The 23,282-nt window shown below is 37.5% G+C and overlaps 1 protein-coding gene across 1 annotated transcript in view; it reads left to right on the forward strand.

The window, feature by feature from the left end:
- The window catches only part of LOC150078811 (uncharacterized), a 329,603-nt gene that overhangs the window by 255,104 nt on the left and 51,217 nt on the right, over positions 1-23,282 (forward strand). The window contains exons 13-15 of the mRNA XM_090382376.1: positions 6,115-6,338; positions 9,428-9,557; positions 21,583-21,817. Coding sequence (XP_090238502.1) covers positions 6,115-6,338; positions 9,428-9,557; positions 21,583-21,817 — 589 coding nt within the window. The remainder of the gene's footprint in view (positions 1-6,114; positions 6,339-9,427; positions 9,558-21,582; positions 21,818-23,282) is intronic.

Here is a 23,282-nt window from a genome sequence, read left to right on the forward strand (position 1 = left end):
TCCACCGTTAAATCCGCCTCTGTTTCTGCCAAAACATTTATCATCCTTAAAATCAAGTGTTCTATTCGGTAAACATTTAAAGAATAAACCCATTTTGTCAGCATTAAAAACATCCTTAGGCTCATATTCTTCCAAAATCTTCTTTAAGGTATTGTTCCTCTAACTGTTGCAATCTTCTTCGCTTACATTAACACTTTCTCCATAAATAACCTTTTCCACAATTCTGTGGTGCTTCTTAAATTTATCTAGCCTGTTGCTTAATTATTAGGCCTGATATTGGTATATTCGTTTCACATACTATTTGCACCCATTTTAGAACAGCTTTATCAACATCTTCGTATATACACAACTTAATTCGCTTCTTGTCTGCTCCTCCTTCAACTGTATTTAAAATTGATTCTCGATTTTTTAAAATCGTAGATAAACTGCTTGCAGGTATGCCATATTTCTCCGCAACATCTTTTTTCTTAAAACCTTGGTCAATATCATAACAATCTTTGCTTTATCATTAATACTTAAACACTTTCTCTTCGACATTGTTTCCACAATTGTAAAAATTACTCTGCTGCAGCTCATGCCGATACATACACTGCAAACTTCACTGCCCTGGCCATATTGTGAATTGTTAGTACCACCTGCTCAATGACGTTCGCTTGCCAATTCAACAGTATCACGTGACCTTTCCTATCAATCACTTTAAAGAAATATATGACTTTGTGAATATCTTTTATTCTGCTTTCATTCATATATACACGAAAGAAAATTTATGATTAATGTATGCTGTATGTTACTTTTCAGGAAAAAAAAAATACAAGAGCATATAGCCTGCGATTGATGACAAACGAAAAAAAAAAAAATTCACGAAAACCATCTACTGGGAGTCCAGTTAGATGAGAACGGACATATCATATAATGATTGACAGGAAGGTCACGTGGTACAGTTGAGGTGAGAAGCGAATGTCACTCAGTAGGCGTTACTTAAAACCGGCTATGGTAGCATTCTATGTATTGCTGCCACAGCACGCTAAAGGTTTACTGCAGCGAATTCCATTTTCCCCTGAGCCAACATCAATTTACAAATCTATCCTATTTATTGTAAAGTTTACGACCACTTTTAAGTAAACCCATTTGGTTTAATAACTGTAACAAAAATGAAACAAAGACCCTCCTATGGGCATCAATGGCCACAAGTGTTCACTAAAAGGATGATTATTTAATTCCAGATGCTATTGCGCAATTTCGGAAGGGAGGAGGCAGTATATTTGAGCTGCTGTTTACCAGTAAATGCTTGAAAATCTTTTTGAATGCTTTTACTAATTTTTTTAAAAATTCATTACAGAGAGACTAACACTTCGCTATATGCAGTTAATTTTACATGTAATTTCGTTTCAAGGTGCAATGTTTTGCGAAAAAATTCGTAATATAGAGAAATTCGTTAAATAGAAATTCGTAATAGAGAAGTTCCACTGTATATATATATAAATGAATATTTTATGTAACCCCTTAAAGGTAATGTTTAAAAAGTTACATAGGATAAAAAGTATTCAGTTGATGAAATCGTTTCAGTAAATGAAAGATTAGTGAGTCAGGTATGACAGATGCACCTAAAAGCGCGAAGCAGCATTAAAGGATGCAAGAGCATATATGAGTTTGTATTAATATATTGAATAAAGTGTGCATAAATGGATGTGAAAGTTACACAAAGTGCCAGTAATTAGAAGGGTGAGGATAGTTGAAAAAGAAGCGTAGTAGATATGTGAAAGGTGAAAGAATGTTAATATCCTAAAAGTTATGATGAATTAAGAAAATTATGGGCTGAATTACCAAGCCAATAGAAAGTGGGAGAACTGTAAAGAAAAATTAGTACAGCAAAATACCGATAAAACAAAAAATAAAAATAGAAAGTGGTACAGCTGTCATCAGATATGGAGGGGAACATATTTAGGTAATGGTTAAATATGGGTAAGGCAAAAGTGCCTGAATATTGATACATGATCAGGTATTTCAACAGGGAACTACACCTGACCATGTATCAGGAACTGCATTTCTATACTTGTCCATAGAAGTAGAAGAAAAGTTAATGGCCAAAAAGCAATGAAAATGAAATTACCACTTTCTAATACTGTATGGACAATGTAGTCCTAATGCAGTGTAATTTATTAAATTAACATAAGGATCAAGTTAGAATAAATATGGTTAATGTTGAATTTAGTGTAGGATTTAAAGGATGTAATTTTGTGTAGATTAGAATTCAATAGTTCAATAAATAAATTTGGAACAAGATGAACTGCCCCTTTCACAACTGAAAAACTTTTGGACATTAGAATCTTCCGGAAACATCGATAGTATGTATCGGCATGAGCCGATACATACTAACGATTTGCAGTGTATGTATTGGCTCATGCCGATACATACCCTGCAAACTTCGCTGCTCTGGTTCATACTATCAGCTATTTAGTGTACGTGCACTGAGTATATATACACTGGGTTAAATAACAGAAGATGGAAAAAATTGAGAATGCCAGCAAGGTAAAAGCAGATAACCTGAAATTAAATTAAATTAACATAAAAATAATAATGATAATAACAATGGTACCTAAAGTAGTGAGTCCTAAGGCTTAAAAGAAAGACACCATAAACACGTCAGAGGGTCGGCAGCCAAAACCATAGGAGTCACCGCAATAAGCAGGGTCTCTGTTTCTGTTATGATGTATACATGCGAAATGCATGTATACATCATAACAGAACACAGCTCCTGTGTCAGTAATGCAGCATTACACATGCATAAGGAATGCCAGAGCTCATCACACTGTAGAATGGCAGACTCCATAATGGGGGTCTACCATTTCATAATGATGGAATACAATATCTGTTTAGTGCTATATTTAGCATTACCATTAGTAGAGGCATTTGATGCAAGAAAGCAAGCTTATGCAGCATCAGCCAAAAAAAAAAAAAAAAAACCCACTTCCACTTCACCCCTCTGTTCGTTCAAAATACCTGTCCAGCTGAGCTTTAAACTTATTTAGGCTATCAACCTCCACCACAAGGGATGGAAGTCTGTTCCACCAACCAACCACCCGCTGGCTAAAGGCAAATTTCCGCACGTCTATCCTACATCTGTCTTTCCTCAATTTGAATTTATGCCCTCTCAGGTGATTTTTCTGAGCTAGAGGAAGAATCCCATCAGCATTGAGCATGCTTAAACCATTCAAGGCTTTATACACCTCTATCAGATCACCTCGCTGGTGCCTAGTCTCCAGACACTGTAATTTGCTAAACTTAAGCCTTTCTTCGTAAGAGCACCCCTTTGTTCCATTCACTAATCTTGTTGCCCTTCTCTGTACTCGTTCCAGCAGCTCTACATCCTTCTTGAAATAAGGCCTCCAGACCTGTATACAGTACTCTAGGTGTGGCCTGACCATCGCCTTATACAATGGAATAATCACCTCCTTATCCCTGCTGGAAAAATTCCTGTATATCATTGACAATACTCCATGAGCTACTCTTGCAGCCCGTCTGCACTGCTCAGAGAACTTCATATCTGCCTGCACAACCACCCCCAAGTCCCTTTCATTCTCTACCACTGTCAGTGTAGTACCACAGAGTTGATACGTTGCTCTGGGGTTGCTGTCTCCCATGTGTAGTACTTTACATTTGTCAATGTTAAACTTCATTTGCCACCTCTCAGCCCATCTGCTCAACCTTTCCAGATCCTGTTGCAGCAGCATAGTGTCAGTAGTGTCCTTGACAACCCTGCCAACCTTTGTATCGTCTGCAAACTTGGACATTAAGCCCGATATACCATCATCAATATCATTTATAAATACAGAAAACAATAATGGACCCAACACTGAGCCCTGAGGGACTCCACTAATAACATCAGTCCACGATGAGCAGTGTCCATTGATTACCACTCTCTGTCTTCTCCCCCTCAACCACCCCTTTATCCATAGCAGCAATTTGCCTCCAATGTCACACTGCTCCAATTTGTGTAGCAGTCTTCCATGTGCAACAGTATCAAAAGCCTTTCTAAGATCCAAGTATATAATATCAAAGTTATTCCCTGCATCCAGTTCTTTTGTGACTGCATCATAGTATCCAATCAAGTTGGTCAGGCAAGACTTCCCCTTAACAAAACCATGCTGTGTCTGAGCTATAACTGAAGTCTTGTCTAAATGATCCTGCAGTGCTTCTTTAACCAGTGCCTCCATTAATTTTCCTGGAACAGAAGTTAAACTCACAGGTCTATAATTACTTGTGTCAGCCTTTGATCCTCCTTTGTGAATTGGGGTCACATTTGCACATTTCCAGTCTATGGGTACCTCCCCTGAGTCCAAGGAAGCTCTCATAATTATGGCTAAGGGTTTGCTTACTTCCTTTGCTTCCTCCTTTAATATAACTGGATAGATCCCATCCACCCCGGGTGCCTTTCTTGTGTTTATCTTCAACAGTTTCTCCTCCACTTTACTCCCAGTTATTTCAAGATTCTGTAGCTTACTGCTAGAGTTGAATACACCTCTGGCATTCCCCTTGCTGAATAACTCCTCATGTGTGAATGTCGATGCAAAATATTCATTTAGTTTGTTGGCTACCTGAGCAGGATCATCAACACTTGACCCATCAATATCAAGTGGACCAATCTGATTCATCCCCTTCCTTCTAGAGTTTACATAAGTAAAGAACTCTTTGCTGTTTTTCTTTGCATCCCTTGCCAAGGATTTCTCGTAATCTGCCTTTGCCTGCCTAACCTCCTTTGTAACTTGGTTGCATATCAACTTGTATCTATCATAGGCTTCTGTGTCATGTGTTAATTTGTATGTATCCCATGCATTTTTCTTCTCTGCCATATGCCTCATTAGTTCATCTGACATCCATTTTGGCCTAAACCTTGAACAATATTTCTTAGTTGGTATGTAAAGCCTAGTAGCTTCCAAGATAAGTTCTTTGAATGCTTCCCATTTTGAATTTGCTGTTGGTAACATCATCAGTTGGTCCCACTGTATAGAATTTAAATACTGTCTCAGTCCATCGTAGTCGCCTTTACGGAAGCAATAACCCTTCCCTTTACCCCCAATTGGATTTACCTCTTTGAGTAAATCCCACTTCAGCACACTGTGATCACTGCCACGTAGTGGTTCATTTTTCTGCAGATTCTTAATGCATGAAGAATCACTGCTGATAATCAAATCAAGAGTATTACTCCCTCTAGTTGCCTCCCGAACATGCTGATGTAGAAAACAATCATCCAATAAATCCACAAAAGCCCTGCTAGTGTGTGAGTAACCAGCCCCCAAATTCCAGTCAATATCTGGGAAATTAAAATCTCCCATTATAAGACACTCTGATTTACTGGCCCACTCTATTTCCCTGTACAGTTCCTTATTATACTCATCAGAGTCATTAGGCCTATAGCACACTCCTACTCTCAATTTTGATCTCCCAATGTTTATGTCACACCAAACTGACTCCACACTGCACTGTCCAGCGATGTTGACTGGCTTCACTTCCTTGGTTTTTATGTGTTTCTTAACTAATAGCATAACCCCTCCCCCCTTCCTATCCTGTCTATCCTTTCTGTAGACGTTGTGTAGACGTTGAATACAATATCTGTTTAGTGCTATATTTATGAGACTATACAATATTTTATATTGTATTTTATTTTATTTATTTTAATAAAGTTTAATTTAAATCTATAACCTATTTTTGTTAGGTATTAGCATTGTGGTAGTTATATTGTTATTCATTTTTGTTACCTTATAGCCATTCCACTGAATGTACATAGCCTTCACATGTTTATAGTGCCCTTATTTTAATTACTAATCTCATTTACTTTTGTGTTTATCTAATAAACTAGTGGTACTCACACTTGAGAGCCACTTTCTCTTCTAAGGGAGGGGATGACTGATAAATCTTTTCTTTTCTTAAAATTATAGGTTTAGAATTGTAAAACAAAAAACAGTTTAAAAAATGGGGCAGCTAAGACTTTATGATAATCAAGAGAGTGTAACATAAAGAATCAATGCTACATTAAACACTTATTCATTTATATTAGTCAAACATTTTAACTGGTTAATTATTTTGATCACTTATTATTTTCATGTTATTTTTCAGAAAATTTGCTGATTATATAATTAAAACCAATTTCACTGGTGTGTCTGGTCCTTTATATTTTGTTGACTCTAGTAGATTGTCAAATATTGAAATCTGGCGCTGGCGTCATAATATTAGTACTAAAATTGGAGAATACAGACCAACTAGTGTTGAAGGTGGACGTCTGAATTTAAATGAGTCAGCCATTGACTGGGTGATTAGGAAACCAATTGATGGAAGTAAAGGTAAACGTCACTATTAATCAAACAGTTTAAATTTTAAAATGTTTATATAGCATTTCTTAATAGCTTTACTTCTTGGTCTTTAATTCCATTCAAAGGTTCTCTGTATTTGAAATCATAATGAAAAAGGGACAGATAAAGATTATTGCTGCATTCCAGCCTTTGATCCTTTTTTGGATATTTGTTGATATCATTTGCCATTCAATTCACATTACATATACAGTAAAATCCCAATACAACAAATATCATTTTCATTGTAACAAAAATATTTTATTGTAGTGAAATATAGTCTTGTTTGAACAAAATAGTTTTAACAAAAAATTCAGTACAAAATTCAGCAAAGGTAAAGAAAGCCAACACGAGAACCACAGCAAACTATGGGAAATTTATCAGAAAAACTGGTTTCCACTACTACAGTTCCTCCCCGCATTCTAGGTAAACAGATGATGTGTGTTATTAGTAGTAGCAGTAGAAGTCAAGAACAATATAATGATTGACACATAGGCATAACAGACGATGTACTGATTAGGGCACGAACAAAACAGACAATAACATCATAGCATGAAGTGATTGAATGATGCTATGATCGCACATATATAAAGAAATTTTCTTACTTTTCCTATTATTTCCTAATCTAACCTTTAAAGTTAAGTAAGGAAACCTTTTCCTATTATTTCCTAATCTAACCTTTAAAGTTAAGTAAGGAAACCTTTTCCTATTATTTCCTAATCTAACCTTTAAAGTTAAGTAAGGAAACCTTTTCCTATTATTTCCAAACCTAACATAATTGTGCAGTCGGATATGAAGTTATCTGAGCAGTACAGATGGGTGCCAGAGCAGGTCATGAAGTTTTGTTAATGATATATAGGAATTTTGCTGGCAGAGACAAGGAATTGATTATTCCTTTGTATAAGGCAGTGGTCGGGCCACACCTTGGGTCTGGAGGCCTCATTTTAGGAAAGATGTAGAGTTGCTTGAGCGAGTACAGAGAAGGGCAACAAGATTGGTGAGGGGAACGAAGGGGTCTTCTTACCAAGAAAGGCTTAACTTCTGCAAAATGCAGTTTGGAGACGAGGCACCTGCAAGGTGATTTGATTGAGGTCTATAAGGTCTTGATTGGTTTGAGCAAACTCATTTTTTTTTTTTTTGGTAGTTGTTGCCGCATAGGCTTCTGTGGCCATAATGCACCTCCCAAGGTTTTTTCAGTACTTTGATCCAAGCCCGAGGCGGGAATCGAACCAGCGACCTTTGAGCAGACTCAATGCTGATGGATAACTTTCGCTTGCTCAGATTAAGAACCTGAGGGGACATAGATTCAGATTGAGGAAGGACAGTTGTAGAATAGATATGCAGTAGGTTGCCTTTAGCCAGTGGGTAGTTGATTGCTGGAACAGACTTCCCATCTGTTGTTATTGTAGAAGTTGATAGCTTAAATAAATTTAAGGCTGAACTAGATATTGGAAAGACCGGATCGGTCACATGTGAAGGGTTTTTTTTTTTTTTTTGTCTGATGCTCTATAAGCTTGCTTTCTTTCATCATAATCCTTAACTAATGCTAATGCTAATTTAGGGTCAGGTTAGAGAATATAATGAAATATAAAGAAACATTGGTAAAACATTCAGAACCTTTTTTCACTAGCCTGCTTGAATATGTCCCAAATTAGTGGCATAAACTAACCTAACCTTTTTTGCATGGGATGCATATAAAGTATCAGGTGACACAGAAGCCTATGGCAGATATAAACTAGTCTGTAATCAAGTCACAAAGGAGTTTAGGCAGGTGAAGGCAGATTACGAGAAATCTTTGGCAAAGGATGCAAAAAAAAACAGCAAAGAGTTCTTTACTTAAGTAAACTCTAGAAGGAAAGGGATGAATCAGATTTGACCATTTAGGGGGGGGGGGGTTGCCACTGTGTTGCGTGATGTTCAAGTGCAAGCTCTGGGCAGCTAAGAGCTTGATAGGCCCTCAATTTATATCCTTTGAGGGCATCCACCCTGTCCTTCAAGCTCTCATATAGGCCCATAACGCTGAGTTGACGCCTGATTTCCTCACTCTGCTTACATTGCTCACACAAGGACATTCCCCTTGGCAATATCATGTCCCATTCCTGATAGCCGCACAAACATCAAACAAGCAGTGCATTTCAAAAGGCTGTGATTCAGAGAACAACTGCCCCCCCCCCCCCCAGTTCTCTCCTGAGCCACAGCACTCCCATTTGTTTGAGCCTTTTGCTCTGCTGCTCTGAGTCATGATTTCTATTCAGTTTCAAATAAAATTCCAATACAAATTATAACCCAAAACTTATATCCCAATTCAGTTATAACACTATATATATATGTATTTCAGTATCGAATATTATCTCCGAGTTAGATTATATGACTTTCTTATCTCCTGTCAAGTTATATGTATTAATTTATAATGTTACTTTTGTAAAAACTAGGTCATTATATGTATTTAGTTAAAAAAATACAATTTAATTGACAATGAAATTTAATAAGATTAGTAAATTTTACCGATTAAGTGATACTATTATACTCCCTATCTAGTTTTCCGTTAAACCTTACACTATCTAGTTCAGGGTACACGTTGTATTGTATAACAATGGCGGCAAATTACGAACAGGAAATTTACGGACATGAGGTATTAATTACTTTAAAAATCGCACTATCTAAATTCAAAATAAACCACAGTGCTTTGACTAGGTCTGTAAGCTACTTAGAGAAAATAATTTAATCTAACAATTAAGTTAATAAACCGGCTAAATATAATTAAAAACTTAGCATTTGTGGGAGCTGGAAAACTTGTCCAACACATGGATTATATATATATATATTAGTTCCTGAAATCTATTATTTCATGTACAAAGTTCTCTTTTGACAGTGTTTTTCCATTTAACAACATTATGTCCAGAGGTCTTGTGCCTTTTTATCTTTATTAGTAAAAAGGAACAATTCCTCATCTTAGTTTAAAGATGTAAAGTATATAAAGCAAAAATCAGTTATATTTACCATTTAAGTTACACTTGATAATGCATGTGATAGTTTGCATTTTAATTTTTTAGCTTTGCACATTATAATTTGTTTTATTTCAGATTGTGTGCTGGAAACATTCCGTGCACTGTTAGGTGTTCAGTGTGAAATGGCCATTCTTATTGCAAATTTGATAGGTTTTTCCTTGTTCCTACTACTAATGCTGATCACTTTTTTGATTTTCAAAAAACGGTAAGTTAATAAATCACAATACATATTTAAATAATGTTATACTTTAATCATTGTCATTAGTATGAGATTACTTCCACATGATAGTGGAATGTGAAAAATATTTTGCAAACCTCCACAGAAAATATTTAGTGTTATTAGTGGCAAATGATTCAAGGAAGCAAGCTTATACAGTATCAGACAAAAAAAACCCTCCCACATCACTTGTCCATCCCCACCAATAACGCATACATTATACTAGAGTAGCATAATGTATGCAGAATAAAATGAAAGAAGGAGAGAACAAAAAGTACTAGTATAAAAGCAAGACAGGAAAGAAAACAGAGCAATGAGAAAAAGAAAAGGATACAGGAAAACAGAGCTCCACGCCATCCATAAACAACTAAATCCAGTTTTCAGAAGAGGCTATCAGAATCTGTCTTGCCCGTAACAAACTGCAGAGCTTTCCAAAATGAAGCCAAAAGAGCACACCAGACTGAATGTCGCATAGCAATTCGCAGCTTAACAGAGTGACCAAGTTGGTGTTGTGTTCCTATGTAGGCAATCAACATAAGAATGTCCACTTCTTGCACAATGTGAACAAATTTCCTTCTGTGAGTAGCATGTCCAATGGTGTATCCATATCGTAGACACTGATAACACATCATGGTCAGATAATACCTTCTGAAATAATGGCCACTATAGCCAATAAAAATACAATTCAAATGCTCAAAATATTCTTTCACCCTGTGACTAACGGCCAAAATCCAATTCCGAGTCTCACCCAACGTAGTGACTCTTGAAAAGAAAACCATACCCTCTTTTAAGAACACATCCTTCAAAATCTCAAACCCCCATAAATTCTGTTCATATAGTTGGTTCAACTCTTTCTCCTGTATTTCTTTGAACACATCAAATATGATAAATCTCGGCTTTGGTCTTGAAGCTCTGGTCACAGAAATTCCCAAGTCCTTTAATTGCACATTACTTTCAATCAAGTTAACATCCACAGATGTACCAAGTTCCATGATCACTTTTCCTCCTCTGCAATACTTTATCCTCCTCACCTTCAACAAACTGAAGGCCGAGCCAGTCCTCAGATACAATGTTTTGAATATCTTCACCCTTGACTGACCGCATTGTGCCTTCCAATGTCACAATATTGCAATACAATCACACATAATCATCATTGCTACTCAAAAGTTTACTCAATTTATTTTACCTGTCCTCTTCATGTTTTGATGCAGTTGAAGTTTTACACCCCCTCCAATCCCGATTTGAAAAATTTCTGCAATACAGTCGGTCCTCTTATAACACGTGTTTATATTACACGAATTCGATCATACACGATTTATAAAGAGGGGAACGATATCTTATATAACACGAACCGAATTCGCTTATGTACGATTCGCCTTCGTGTTTACAAGAAATGGCAGTCGAACGCACAGTCACCCCAACCGAACGCAACACGATAGAATTAAGAGAAGATTCTGAAATGTATTTGTTTTTTATATCAGTGAAGGGGAAACACATTTCACCATAATAACGTAAAAACCAACACAATTCCAGCTATCGGTATAATCGCAAATGCAATTAGATCGAGTTTACTACCAGTTTATAACAGATTCCACTAGCCGAAACGCAACTGGAAATTGTTTTTATTGTTTTATGGTAGTCACCCTTAGAAATGTGTTTTAGTAAAATGTGAGGTGTTAATAGTGTATCTCTGCCTTTACGGTGTTGTTTATTCAGTTGCTACAAGCGCACAGCTTTGTTTATGTGTATCAAGCGTGCCTCCTCATTTTGTAATTGTGCTTTATTCCCTAAAAATGAGTAAAATACTTAAAAAGTGTGAAAAGGAAGCGTCCTGGTGAAGACACTACAGATTCAGAGAGAAAAAGAAAAGCAATATCGATAAACAGAGGCGGACTGGATCTAATTCTTACCCGGGAAAATTTATAGTGGCCTCATACTAGCGTTTATGGCCAAAATCACACCGGTCTCCGGCCCACCGGGGTTTCCCCAGTCAGGCTTATGGCCAGTCCGCCTCTGTCGATAGAGAAAAAATATTAAATTGTGAAACGCTTTGAGCGAAATGAAAGACCATGTGATATTGCACGTGCTTTCAGACCTAAATGAGGCAACGCCGAGAATTACAAAGAATGCAGAGAAAATAAAAAAATTCATACCAGGAACAGAACAACTCAGTGTAATTAAAATCCATTAGATTAAGACACAAAGAATTGGAAGAGATGGAACGGCTGTCATCTGTTTGGATAGAAAATCAAACAAAAATCAAGTTTGCTTACGATAGAAGCAAAAGCATTAGCAGTATTTTATTACGTAATAGTTGTAATAAAATACGTAAGTATTTTATTCGTAAAAAATACTTACGTGTTTTATATTATATTATAATAAAATAATAATAAAAAATATTATAAAAAATTATAATATTTTTATTACGTATTTTAGTCATAATAAAATACGTAAGTATTTTATTACGATTATTTATTGTGTTTGGTAATGTTTTGGTAACAAATGTGTGTTCAATCTTGGGTGGCCGGCACCTAACCCTACTTTTCCCATAGGGCCTGTTATTTATATTGCACGATTTTGCATTGCATGAGGGTTTCCAGGAACACAACTATCGTGCTATACGAGGACAGACTGTACTAATATTTTTTTTGGAGTGATGCAGTCCCATAATTGATAAACAATCTCTGAGGCATGGTAGCAAATTCGCTGTACTCAATATTCTGCAAAGGCTGACTTATCAATGACTTATGTTGTTAATGCTCAAGACCTCACTGCAAATGCTCCAAACATACCATACTGAATTCAAATTCAGGATGGTATGTCTGGTCACCCTTTGTTCCCTCACTTTTCTCCTCGTCACATATTGGGGAAGAGTAGGATGAATTACCTGTATTTTCAATATTCTTTGTGGTCTGCAATATACTGCTGTGTCCTCTGTGAATATTCCCCCTAGCTGTCGAACAACCAGTCACATTCTGGCCTCTGTCTGAAATACTGTATCCCAACCTGTTATGACTCTGGACCTTTACAAGATTTACCTGGACTGCTTGCACAGAAGGTTCAAAAACAACATTTTGCCTTCTATAATTTTTATCCTCCAGTTCACTCACACGTAGCTGAGTGGTCAGAAGCGAGAGTGCAATAGCATGTGCTCTTTGAGTGGACTGTGGTTCAAGCTCGTGACTGCTAAATATGATTAATGTTTGTATCGATTATTTATTGTAAACTCCTCTGACCTAGTGGTTGTGCTGGAATATAAACATGAACGTTTTAAACCTTCAGGTTATCATGTTCCAATGTATGAATTCCCCTCTTCATATTACCTAAGTCAGGTGAGCATCATCATCCTCCTCAAAACCCTCAGATCAGTCTTAGTTGTACACTATGCTGTGCCTTGCATTTGTCAATATGAAACTTCAGTTGCCAATTCTCAGCCCATCTGCCTAATTTTTCTAGATCTTGTTGCAGTAGCATATCCTGATTGCTGTCATTAATTACCCTGCTATACTTCGCATCATCTGCAAACTGATTGTCTGATATCAATATAATTAATATTGAAAACAAGAATGGGCCTAGCACTAAACTCTTGGAATAACTGCATTCCTAGGTGAACTGCACTCCATCCTGTCTAGATGGTCCTGAATTACTTCATTAACTAGTGATGCCATTATTTTCCTTGTAACAGAAGCCAAGCTTACAGGTCTGTAATTACTCACTTCAGATTTTGATCCTCCTTTGTGAATTAGGAAAACACTTGCACATCTCCAATCCATAGGGACCTTTCCTGAATCCAAGGATGATCTTATAATTGTGATTAATGGTTTGCTTTCCTCATTTTCTGTCTCTCTTAATATAATTGGATGGATCTTATCTGCCCCAGGTGCCTTATTTACTTTTTTAACTTCAATAGTTTCTCTTCCACTTTCCTTTCAATTATCAGTTAAATATCCTCTCCATCTCAATGGTTTTGTTAAGGGGAAGTCTTGCCTGACCAACTTGATTGGATACTATGATGCAGTCACAAAAGAACTGGATGCAGGGAATAACTTTGATATTATATACTTGGATCTTAGAAAGGCTTTTGATACTGTTGCACATGGAAGACTGCTACACAAATTGGAGCAGTGTGACATTGGAGGCAAATTGCTGCTATGGATAAAGGGGTGGTTGAGGGGGAGAAGACAGAGAGTGGTAATCAATGGACACTGCTCATCGTGGACTGATGTTATTAGTGGAGTCCCTCAGGGCACAGTGTTGGGTCCATTATTGTTTTCTGTATTTATAAATGATATTGATGATGGTATATCGGGCTTAATGTCCAAGTTTGCAGACGATACAAAGGTTGGCAGGGTTGTCAAGGACACTACTGACACTATGCTGCTGCAACAGGATCTGGAAAGGTTGAGCAGATGGGCTGAGAGGTGGCAAATGAAGTTTAACATTGACAAATGTAAAGTACTACACATGGGAAACAGCAACCCCAGAGCAACGTATCAACTCTGTGGTACTACACTGACAGTGGTAGAGAATGAAAGGGACTTGGGGGTGGTTGTGCAGGCAGATATGAAGTTCTCTGAGCAGTGCAGACGGGCTGCAAGAGTAGCTCATGGAGTATTGTCAATGATATACAGGAATTTTTCCAGCAGGGATAAGGAGGTGATTATTCCATTGTATAAGGCGATGGTCAGGCCACACCTAGAGTACTGTATACAGGTCTGGAGGCCTCATTTCAAGAAGGATGTAGAGCTGCTGGAACGAGTACAGAGAAGGGCAACAAGATTAGTGAATGGAACAAAGGGGTGCTCTTACGAAGAAAGGCTTAAGTTTTGCAAATTACAGTGTCTGGAGACTAGGCACCAGCGAGGTGATCTGATAGAGGTGTATAAAGCCTTGAATGGTTTAAGCATGCTCAATGCTGATGGGATTCTTCCTCTAGCTCAGAAAAATCACCTGAGAGGGCATAAATTCAAATTGAGGAAAGACAGATGTAGGATAGACGTGCGGAAATTTGCCTTTAGCCAGCGGGTGGTTGGTTGGTGGAACAGACTTCCATCCCTTGTGGTGGAGGTTGATAGCCTAAATAAGTTTAAGGCTCAGCTGGACAGGTATTTTGAACGAACAGAGGGGTGAAGTGGAAGTGGGTTTTTTTTTTTTTTTTTTTGGCTAATGCTGCATAAGCTTGCTTTCTTGCATCAAATGCCTCTACTAATGCTAATCATTTAGCTCCCTGTCAGAATTTAATATACTTCTAGCATTGTGAACATTTTCATAAACAATTATTGAAAGATAATGGTTGCCATGAAGATTACTGAAGAGTATTGAACAGATAACTTTTACAGATGATCTTTCAATAATCATTCATGGTAACATGAATATCTTTTTTTTTTTTTTCATTTTGTTTTGTGGTTCATCCTTTTCCTTTATTCAAAATTATTGTTTTGATCTGGTTTATTTGTAATTACTAATTCTTCTTCTTCTTCTTTGGTCCTTAGCTGGCAGCTGGGGGAGGCGGTTGGCCACGCAACCAGTATGCTGCTGTAGGTGCCGCAGGGTTTCGGACTTGCTCTGTGATGTTCTTCCATACCTTACGATCCATGGCGTCAGTCCTGGCCTGGTTAAGGTCGAGACGTCAGCTCTTCAAGTCATTTTCCACTTGCTTGGCCCACGTTTTCCTAGGCGCGGTCCGTTGGATGCTCCATTGGGTGGGTCGTTGTCTCCAAAGGAGTGTGGATGGTATTCTGTTCGTGCCCATTCTACATACGTGGCCAAACCATCTAAGCCTTCGCTTCTGGATTTGGTCGGCAATGGTTGGTTGCTGTTGGCATCTGGCGCGGATGGTATCATTAGTGATGCGGTCGCGAAGAGATGCCCAAGATCTGCCGCAGGCATCGCATTTGGAATACCTCAAGTTTGTTCAAATCTAACTTGAGACAAATCCATGTTTCTGATCCGTAAAGAAGAATGGGCAGGATCAAAGTCTGGAAGAGTCGGATTTTAGTCTTTGTGGAAATGTTGGTCCTCTTCCACAGACACCATTTGAGCGAGGCGAATGCAGTGGCCGCCTGTCCAATTCTGCTGTGGATTTCCATGGTGGATGCAACTTTCTTCTCCTGGACCAACGACCCAAGGTATTTAAAGTCCTGCACTTGCTCGATCTGGACGCCTTCGAGATAGATGGTGGCTTGCGACCCATCTGTTGTCAGGGCCTTTGTCTTACCAGCATTGATCTTCAAACCGTATGGCCGGGCAATGCGGGCAGTGTCGTAGAGGATGTCCATGGCTTCAGCGTCATTACTGGCAAGGATAGCACTATCATCAGCAAACATCAGGTCAGTCACATAGTGATCCTTGTCATATTGTATGCCCTGTCTGTTTCTGAATGCTTGCCTCATAATGGCGTCGGCCACGATGTTGAAAAGCAACGGGGAGGCTACATCCCCTTGGCGGACTCCAGTTTGGATGGTAAATTTCTCAGATAAATCGTTCTGGATGCGCACCTGGCTGGTTAAACCGTTGTATGCAGTTTGGAGGAGTGTGATGACTTTTTGAGGTACATGTTCAACCTCTAGTAGTTTCCATAAGGCAGGCCGGTGGACACAGTCGAAAGCAGACTTAAAGTCAATGAAAACAATGACGGTTCGCTGTCCACACCCGATCCTCTCCTCCATCAGCTGACGAATGGCAAAGATTTGATCACAGCATCCTCGCCCGGGTCTAAATCCTGCCTATTCTTCTTGACTGGTTTGCTCGCGATGTTTTTGCAGTCTTGACTGGATGATCTTCATAAAGACCTTTCCGATGATGGAAAGGAGGCTGATGCCACGGTAGTTCTTGCAGTCCCGGTTATCACCTTTCTTGTGGATCGGTACGATAATGGCTTTCCTCCATGTTAGCGGAATTTGTTCAGTGCACCAGATGGTTTTGAGGAGCGAGTGTAGTCGGCGAAGCAGTACATCTCCCCCGGCTTTGATTGCTTCTGTGGTGACTTGGTCCACTCCTGGTGCCCTGCCATTCTTCAGGGATTGTATGGCTGCTTTCACTTCTTCTACTGTAGGCACAACATCGAGCATGGAGACCTCAGGGGGGTCGATCGAGAGTGCTGTTGCTGGTGGTCCCTGAGGTGGGTCGTGATTATACAAAGCTTTGAAGAATTCACTCCACCGTTGCAGGCGTTCGGATGATCGCACGAAGGTCCCATCAGCATTCTTGACGTTGTCACTAGTCAATTTGGTCTTTCCACTAGACATCTGAGGGTGCGGTAGAGAGTGCGGTACTCGTTCTTGGATGCCGCCACTTCAAGATCATCTGCCACTTGGTTCCAGTATGCTTCTCTTTCTGCTGTCATTCTTTGTCGGACTTCTCGGTTTAGCTGCCGGTACCGTTCAAAGTCGACCAACTTTGCCTGTTTCCGTTTGTCCACGAGGTCGAGGCACTCGTCTGATATCCATGGTTGCGTTCGACGTCGGGCAGGTGGACATAGGGGCTTGGCACATTCCAGGATGGCATCAGAGATCTGCTTTTCTTCTTCATTTATATCCTCAGGCACGGCCAGCATCTCGAAGTGGTTGGATAGGGCGATCTGATATGCCTGTTTGTTGGCAGCATTCATTAGCTGCCTCCAGTCCAGCTTGGCTGACCGAGATGATCTTTTTGCATGCCGTAATTTGAGCTGCACCTTAGCCTGGATGAGGTAGTGATCAGATCCGCAATCAGGTCCCCTCATGGCACGAACGTCCATGAGTGATGAGCGAAATTTGGCATTGATCAAAATGTAGTCCAGGATTGCTGAGTCCTTGCCAGATGGATTTCACCATGTAAGTTGATGTTTTTGAGGGTGCTGGAAATGGCTGTTTCCAATGATCAGGTTGTTAGATGCGGCAAAGGACAACAAACGTAGTCCGTTGTCATTGATCTTCCCATGGCCAAACTTGCCCATTGTTGTTTCCCAACCAGATCTGTCCATGCCAATGTGGGCATTAAAGTCCCCTGCGAGGATGATCACTTCTGTCTGCAGAATTGAATCCAGCGTATGTTGGAGCTGGTTGTAGAAGTCATTCTTGGTCGGGTCCAGGCTAGTCTCAGTTGGCGCATAGGCGGAGATAATATGGGTCTTGGTGGTGCCCTTGACAGTAAGGACTGCCAGGCGGTCCGATATTGGTTGGAAAGCGATCACACATTACCTATTAATTACTAATTAATAGGTAATTACAAAGAAATCTTATAGTAGCTAATCAAATTAGTCAGACAAGGTCCTCCCTTAACAATTCCATGCTATGATTGCCATATATTCTCATTCCTGTCAAAGTAATCTTGCATTACTTTTTTTTAAACACTGACTGTTATTTGCTGTCACAGAAATCAAGCTTACAGGTCTGTAATTGTTCACTTCACCCTTTGTTTCTCACCCCCTTCCCCCTTTGTGAATAGGTGAGACATTTGGACATTTCCAGTCTGGCAGTAAAAAACAGAGCTATGATGCTCAATATGTTCTACATTGATTTCAATATCTGTAGAAGAATAAGAGAAATTTAGCTCATATGCTACATAGAACACTTCTGTATGATACTCTCCCGAAATTTAAAACGAATATAAGATTAACACAAACTGATTACAGTAAAAAATCAATTGAAAACAATTAACAAAACAATTAAAAAATTAATTTTAAAATTTTACGTAAATTTCAAAAAAATTTTCCTTCCTGAAGCTGACAGAGCTTTTTGACTGTATATTGTGATCAGGAATGGAAATTACTGAGTATGTGTGAGCTTGAATCTCAAATAGAGATTATTTGTCTTCACACATGCATGTAAAAGACCACAAATTGGAGATTAGATATGGATGGCGAACATTAATAGAATTTTCATGTAATTTAATTTCGATGGTTTCTGCAATTAGTAGTCTCATATAATTACGTTAGACACTAAGTATTTTAGCCTTGTTAAATAAAAATGTATAGTTTATGTTAACGGCATGAAAGGCTAATTCTGATGCTGCTGAATGAGAAGCACAAACTGAGGACATGTGCTGTTTTACTCGAATATTTGGTGGAAATTGCATCGAGCCTTGATAAGATGAATCACAATCACTGCTAGAAATGTTGTATACCAGGTCATTTACTTGTGTTGCAAAAGAGGAAAGGACTGGGTGATTTCTCAGTAATAGCAGGTAATTTCCATATCGGTCAGGCCACAATCTTAAATTTGGTATCTTTAAAGAATCTGTTAAGGTGTTTGTGCCACTGTTCAACGTATGGGACAGAAATAAAGTATTTTTTTATGTTACTTTTGTGGTTGGTCAAGTTTTTTGTATCCTATCCTTAGCTTGTACCTTAATTCAGTTTATTGTAGGTTTATTGTATTAATATCAAGGCTTGATGCGATTTCCCCTGAATGTTCGAGTAAAACAGCACATGTCCTCAGTTTGTGCTTCTTGTTTGGCAGCGTCATAATTAGCCTTTCATGCCATTAATGAAAACCATTACATTTTTATTTAACAAAGCCAAAATACTGTGTCCAATGTAATTATAATAGACTATTAATTGCAGAAACCATCAAAATTAAATTGCATGAGAATTCTATTAACATTCGCCGTCCATATCTAATCTCCAATTCATGGTCTTTTACATGCCTGCGCGAAGACAAATAATCTATATTTAAGATTCAAGCCCACACATACTCAGTAATTTCCATTCCTGTGATCACAACATATGGTCAAAAAGCTCTGTCAGCTTCAGGAAGGAAAATTGTTTTTCAAAATTTACATTAAATTTTTAAATTGTTTTCAATTGATTTTTTACTGTAATCAGTTTGTGTTAATCTTGTATTTGTTTTAAATTTCTGGAGTATGTCATACAGAAGTGTTCTATGTAGCATATTGAGGTAAATTTCTGTTATTCTTCTACAAACATTTCCAGTCTGTACAGATTGCTGTAAATCCAAGAATACCCTCATAATTATAGCTTATTTAGCTAATTAAGGTAAACAGATTTTCTTACCTGTTTTGTTGCTTATATTAATATAATTGGATAGATCCTATCTGCCCAAAGTGATTTATTTACTTTTAGCTTCAAAAATTTCTCTTCCACTTTCCTCTTAGTTAACATAAAACCATTTAGCTCCAAGTTAGTATTGGTTATACTTCTGGTATCCCCATCCCTTAAAAACTCTTCACATTTGAACATTGATGCAGAATATTTATTCAGTTTTCAGCAACCTGAACAGGATCATCAACAAGTATGTTATCCATATCAGTGGACTAATGTGGTTCATCCCTTTCCTTTTAATGAATAACACTAGAAGGAAAGGGATGAATCACAATGCAAAGAATTCTTTGCTACTTTTCTTCACATTCTTAGCCAAAGAATTCTCATAATATACCTTTACATGCCCAACCCCATTAGTAACTTGATTGCAACTACTTTATACCTACTGCAGGCATCTGTGTCTCCAGATAACTTATATGCATCACATGCATTTTTCTACTCTTCCATGAGTTTCATCACTTCATCTGACATCCATTTAGGTCAACTTTGAACAATATTTTTTTGTTGGTATAAGAAGCTGAGTAGCTTTTACAATTACTTCATTGATTGTTGTTGTTATTTGGTTTTTAGGAGCATTAGCAACTAAGGTCATATTGCTCCGGGGATATGCGATGGTCATTCTCTGACCGTTCCGCATCCTGTGTATTTGGTGGTCACGGGCTTGAACCTCGGTCTAATCAAGAAGCGTATGCTACGCACCACTGCTTCTGCCCACCTGGCTACAGAGGCGCCCTACTTCATTGAACACTTCCCATTTAGCATTTACATTTTCTAATAGCATCAGTTGGTCCCACTGAAAAGAATTTTAAACTGTCTGACTACTGTAGTCAGCTTTGCAAATGTAAATCTCTTCCATTTATCCTTGACAGTAGTTATATTTTTAAGTCCCACATTCAATACACTATGATCATGCCACTTATTGGTTACATTTTGTGAAGATCCTTAATATATGAGATGACTGCTAATAATCAGATCAAAAATACTGCCTTCTCTTGTTGCATATAACATGCTATTAAAGAAAACATCTAATAAATCCAGAAAACATTCTGCTACTGTGTGACTGACCAACCCACAAGTTCCAATCAGTATCTGGAAAGTATCAGTATCTTAAAATCCCAAGACATTCTGATTTAATGGCCCTTTCTATTTGTCTATGTAGTTGTTCATTATACTCAGCATAGCCATTTAGCTTATAACATCCTCCTACTCTAATTTTTGTTTTACCAGTGCTTATGCCACACCACCATTACCTCAGCAACCCATGTCAATTTGAGCTTACTGCCTAATAATCTATGTGCTTCTTTACCAAGAGCATAACACCTCCCCCACTTCTCTCTGTACATATTATGCTCACCATATTCAAATTCTGCATCTCCTATGTTAGAGTGGCACCATGTTTCTGATATACTAATGACAATCATATTTGACGGCCTATAACCAATACTTCAAATTAATCAAGTTTATTTACAATTCTCATTAGTGCATAAGCAAATATATGTGTGCCTGTTTTTGCTCTTGCAAAACTTATAGTACATAAGCAAATATATGGGCTAGTTTTAACCAAAACCAGCCCATATATTTGCTTGTCCCATGAGGGACCACCAGGAGGCCTTGTAATCTACAGCACCTTGCTTTTTAGGCTGCTTCATGTTCCAATAGAAGCACTACAATAATCAATTTTGTCTCTGCTTATGACTGCCATTAATCTATTAGTCTCTCAACTAGCAGTTTTTCAACCCATCTAACACTGCCTCAAAAGCAACAGCAAATATTTTTGCATCACTTCTATTTAAGTGTATCCCATCACTGTAAAAAAACAGGCCCTCTTATAGGAACAACAGACAAAATTTAGTATTGTATGCCAACTGTGTTCATGTACATTCAGCTGTATTCTTATAAACTGAAACAAAAAAAAAAGCATTTAATTTAAATCTTATAGTAATGTTTTTTTTTTTTTTTTTTTTTTTATAGATATGAAAAAAGTGTAAAGATGACAGAAGCAAGAATGAGAGAATTAGGATTAATAGATGGTGTAATTCCAAATTTAGATAAATGGGAGATACCAAGAAAGCATATTGTAATTAATCGCAAGTTAGGAAAAGGTGCTTTTGGTACAGTATATGGTGGAGAAGCTCTCATTGAAAACAGTGGCTGGGTTGCAGTGGCAGTAAAAACATTAAAAGTTGGAGCTACAGTAGAGGAGAAGGTAAGACAAAAATTAAACATTATTTACTGATGTTTGATTGTTCAAGATTGTTTTATATAAAAATACATAATATTTCTCATTTTACATTATGTTAAACAAAACTGTACCCATGAAGGAAAATATCACATAAAACAATAATTGACTCATTATTCAATTACAATATACAAGCAGTTCCCACTTTACGAGTTCCTGGGTTTGAGTTTTTTTTTTTTTTTTTTTTTGTTTTTTTTCAAGTATCAACAAAATCGAAAATATGAACATTAATTGCAAAAAATTAATGTTAAACATTCATAAATACCGCATTTCAAATCACACTTGTAGCTATACAATACAGTATACCCCCGCTTTACGATATTAATCCATTCCAGAGGCATTATCGTATCATGAAAATATCATAATGTGAACCCAATAATACATTGTTTTTTGGTTATTTGTTCCAAGACCTTGGAAGTTGAAATTTTTGTTATATAACTAAGCTATTTATCTCTCTCTAAAAGGTCATTTTTATAATGAAAACTGTATTAGTTACCAATTCAAATCATTAAAATTCACTACACTTTCATCGTTATCATATTTTCTGTTATAAGAATCAATTTTGAATGCCTTTGTGATATTTTTCTAAAGCACATTTTTGGAGATCACAACCATAAAACAATAAACCAGAAATTTACACTTTCTGGTTTATTCGGCTTTTTTGTTAGTGTAATCTATTATAAATGGTAAACTCGGTAAAATGGTAAAAGTAAACTCTATGTTATTGCATTTGCGAAAATACCAATAGCTGGAATTGTGTGGGTTTTACATTATTATGGTGAAATGTGTCTTCCCTTCACTGAAATCTTCAATCATATAAAAAACAAATAAATTTTCAGAATTTTCTCTTCATTCCTTTATTCCAAGATTGGTTTTCACATCACATTGTGCCTGAAGTAAAACAATATTGTGAAGATAAAAATATTCCTTTTCGGGTATTATTTCAACGTTTTTAAAGTGCATTATCTTCGGGAGACATTTGACATGCTAATTAATGCAATGGATTAGGAGGGAAGTCCAACTCTTAAAGAATTTTGGAATTAAAATAATACAGCAAACCTGGGACAAAATTACAGTGAAGAACATGAAGGGTGTTGGGAATAAACTGTGTCCTGAGTTTATTGATAAATTTGAAGGATTTCAAGAACCAGTAGAGATCGTACAAAACGAAACAGAAGCGGTCATTACTATTGCTATCCAATTGTAGCTTGATGTTTCTTCAACTGATGTCACTGATCTGCTTCAAACACACAATGGAAAGCTCACAAATGAAGACCTCTTTTGAAATAGCAAAATGTGAAGAAGCTGAGGAAGAAGATGATTTAACAGCTGAAACTCCTGTTTGTTCCTTCACTCTCGAGGGGCTAGACAAAGCTTTTCAACACGTAGAAAAAGCAGTTGAGATTTTCAAGTAACAAGATTCAAATTTGGA

This window comes from Mastigoproctus giganteus, chromosome 10, assembly GCF_048544385.1.
Source record: "Mastigoproctus giganteus isolate SK-2022 chromosome 10, ASM4854438v1, whole genome shotgun sequence".
Taxonomy (NCBI): Eukaryota; Metazoa; Arthropoda; class Arachnida; order Uropygi; family Thelyphonidae; genus Mastigoproctus; species Mastigoproctus giganteus.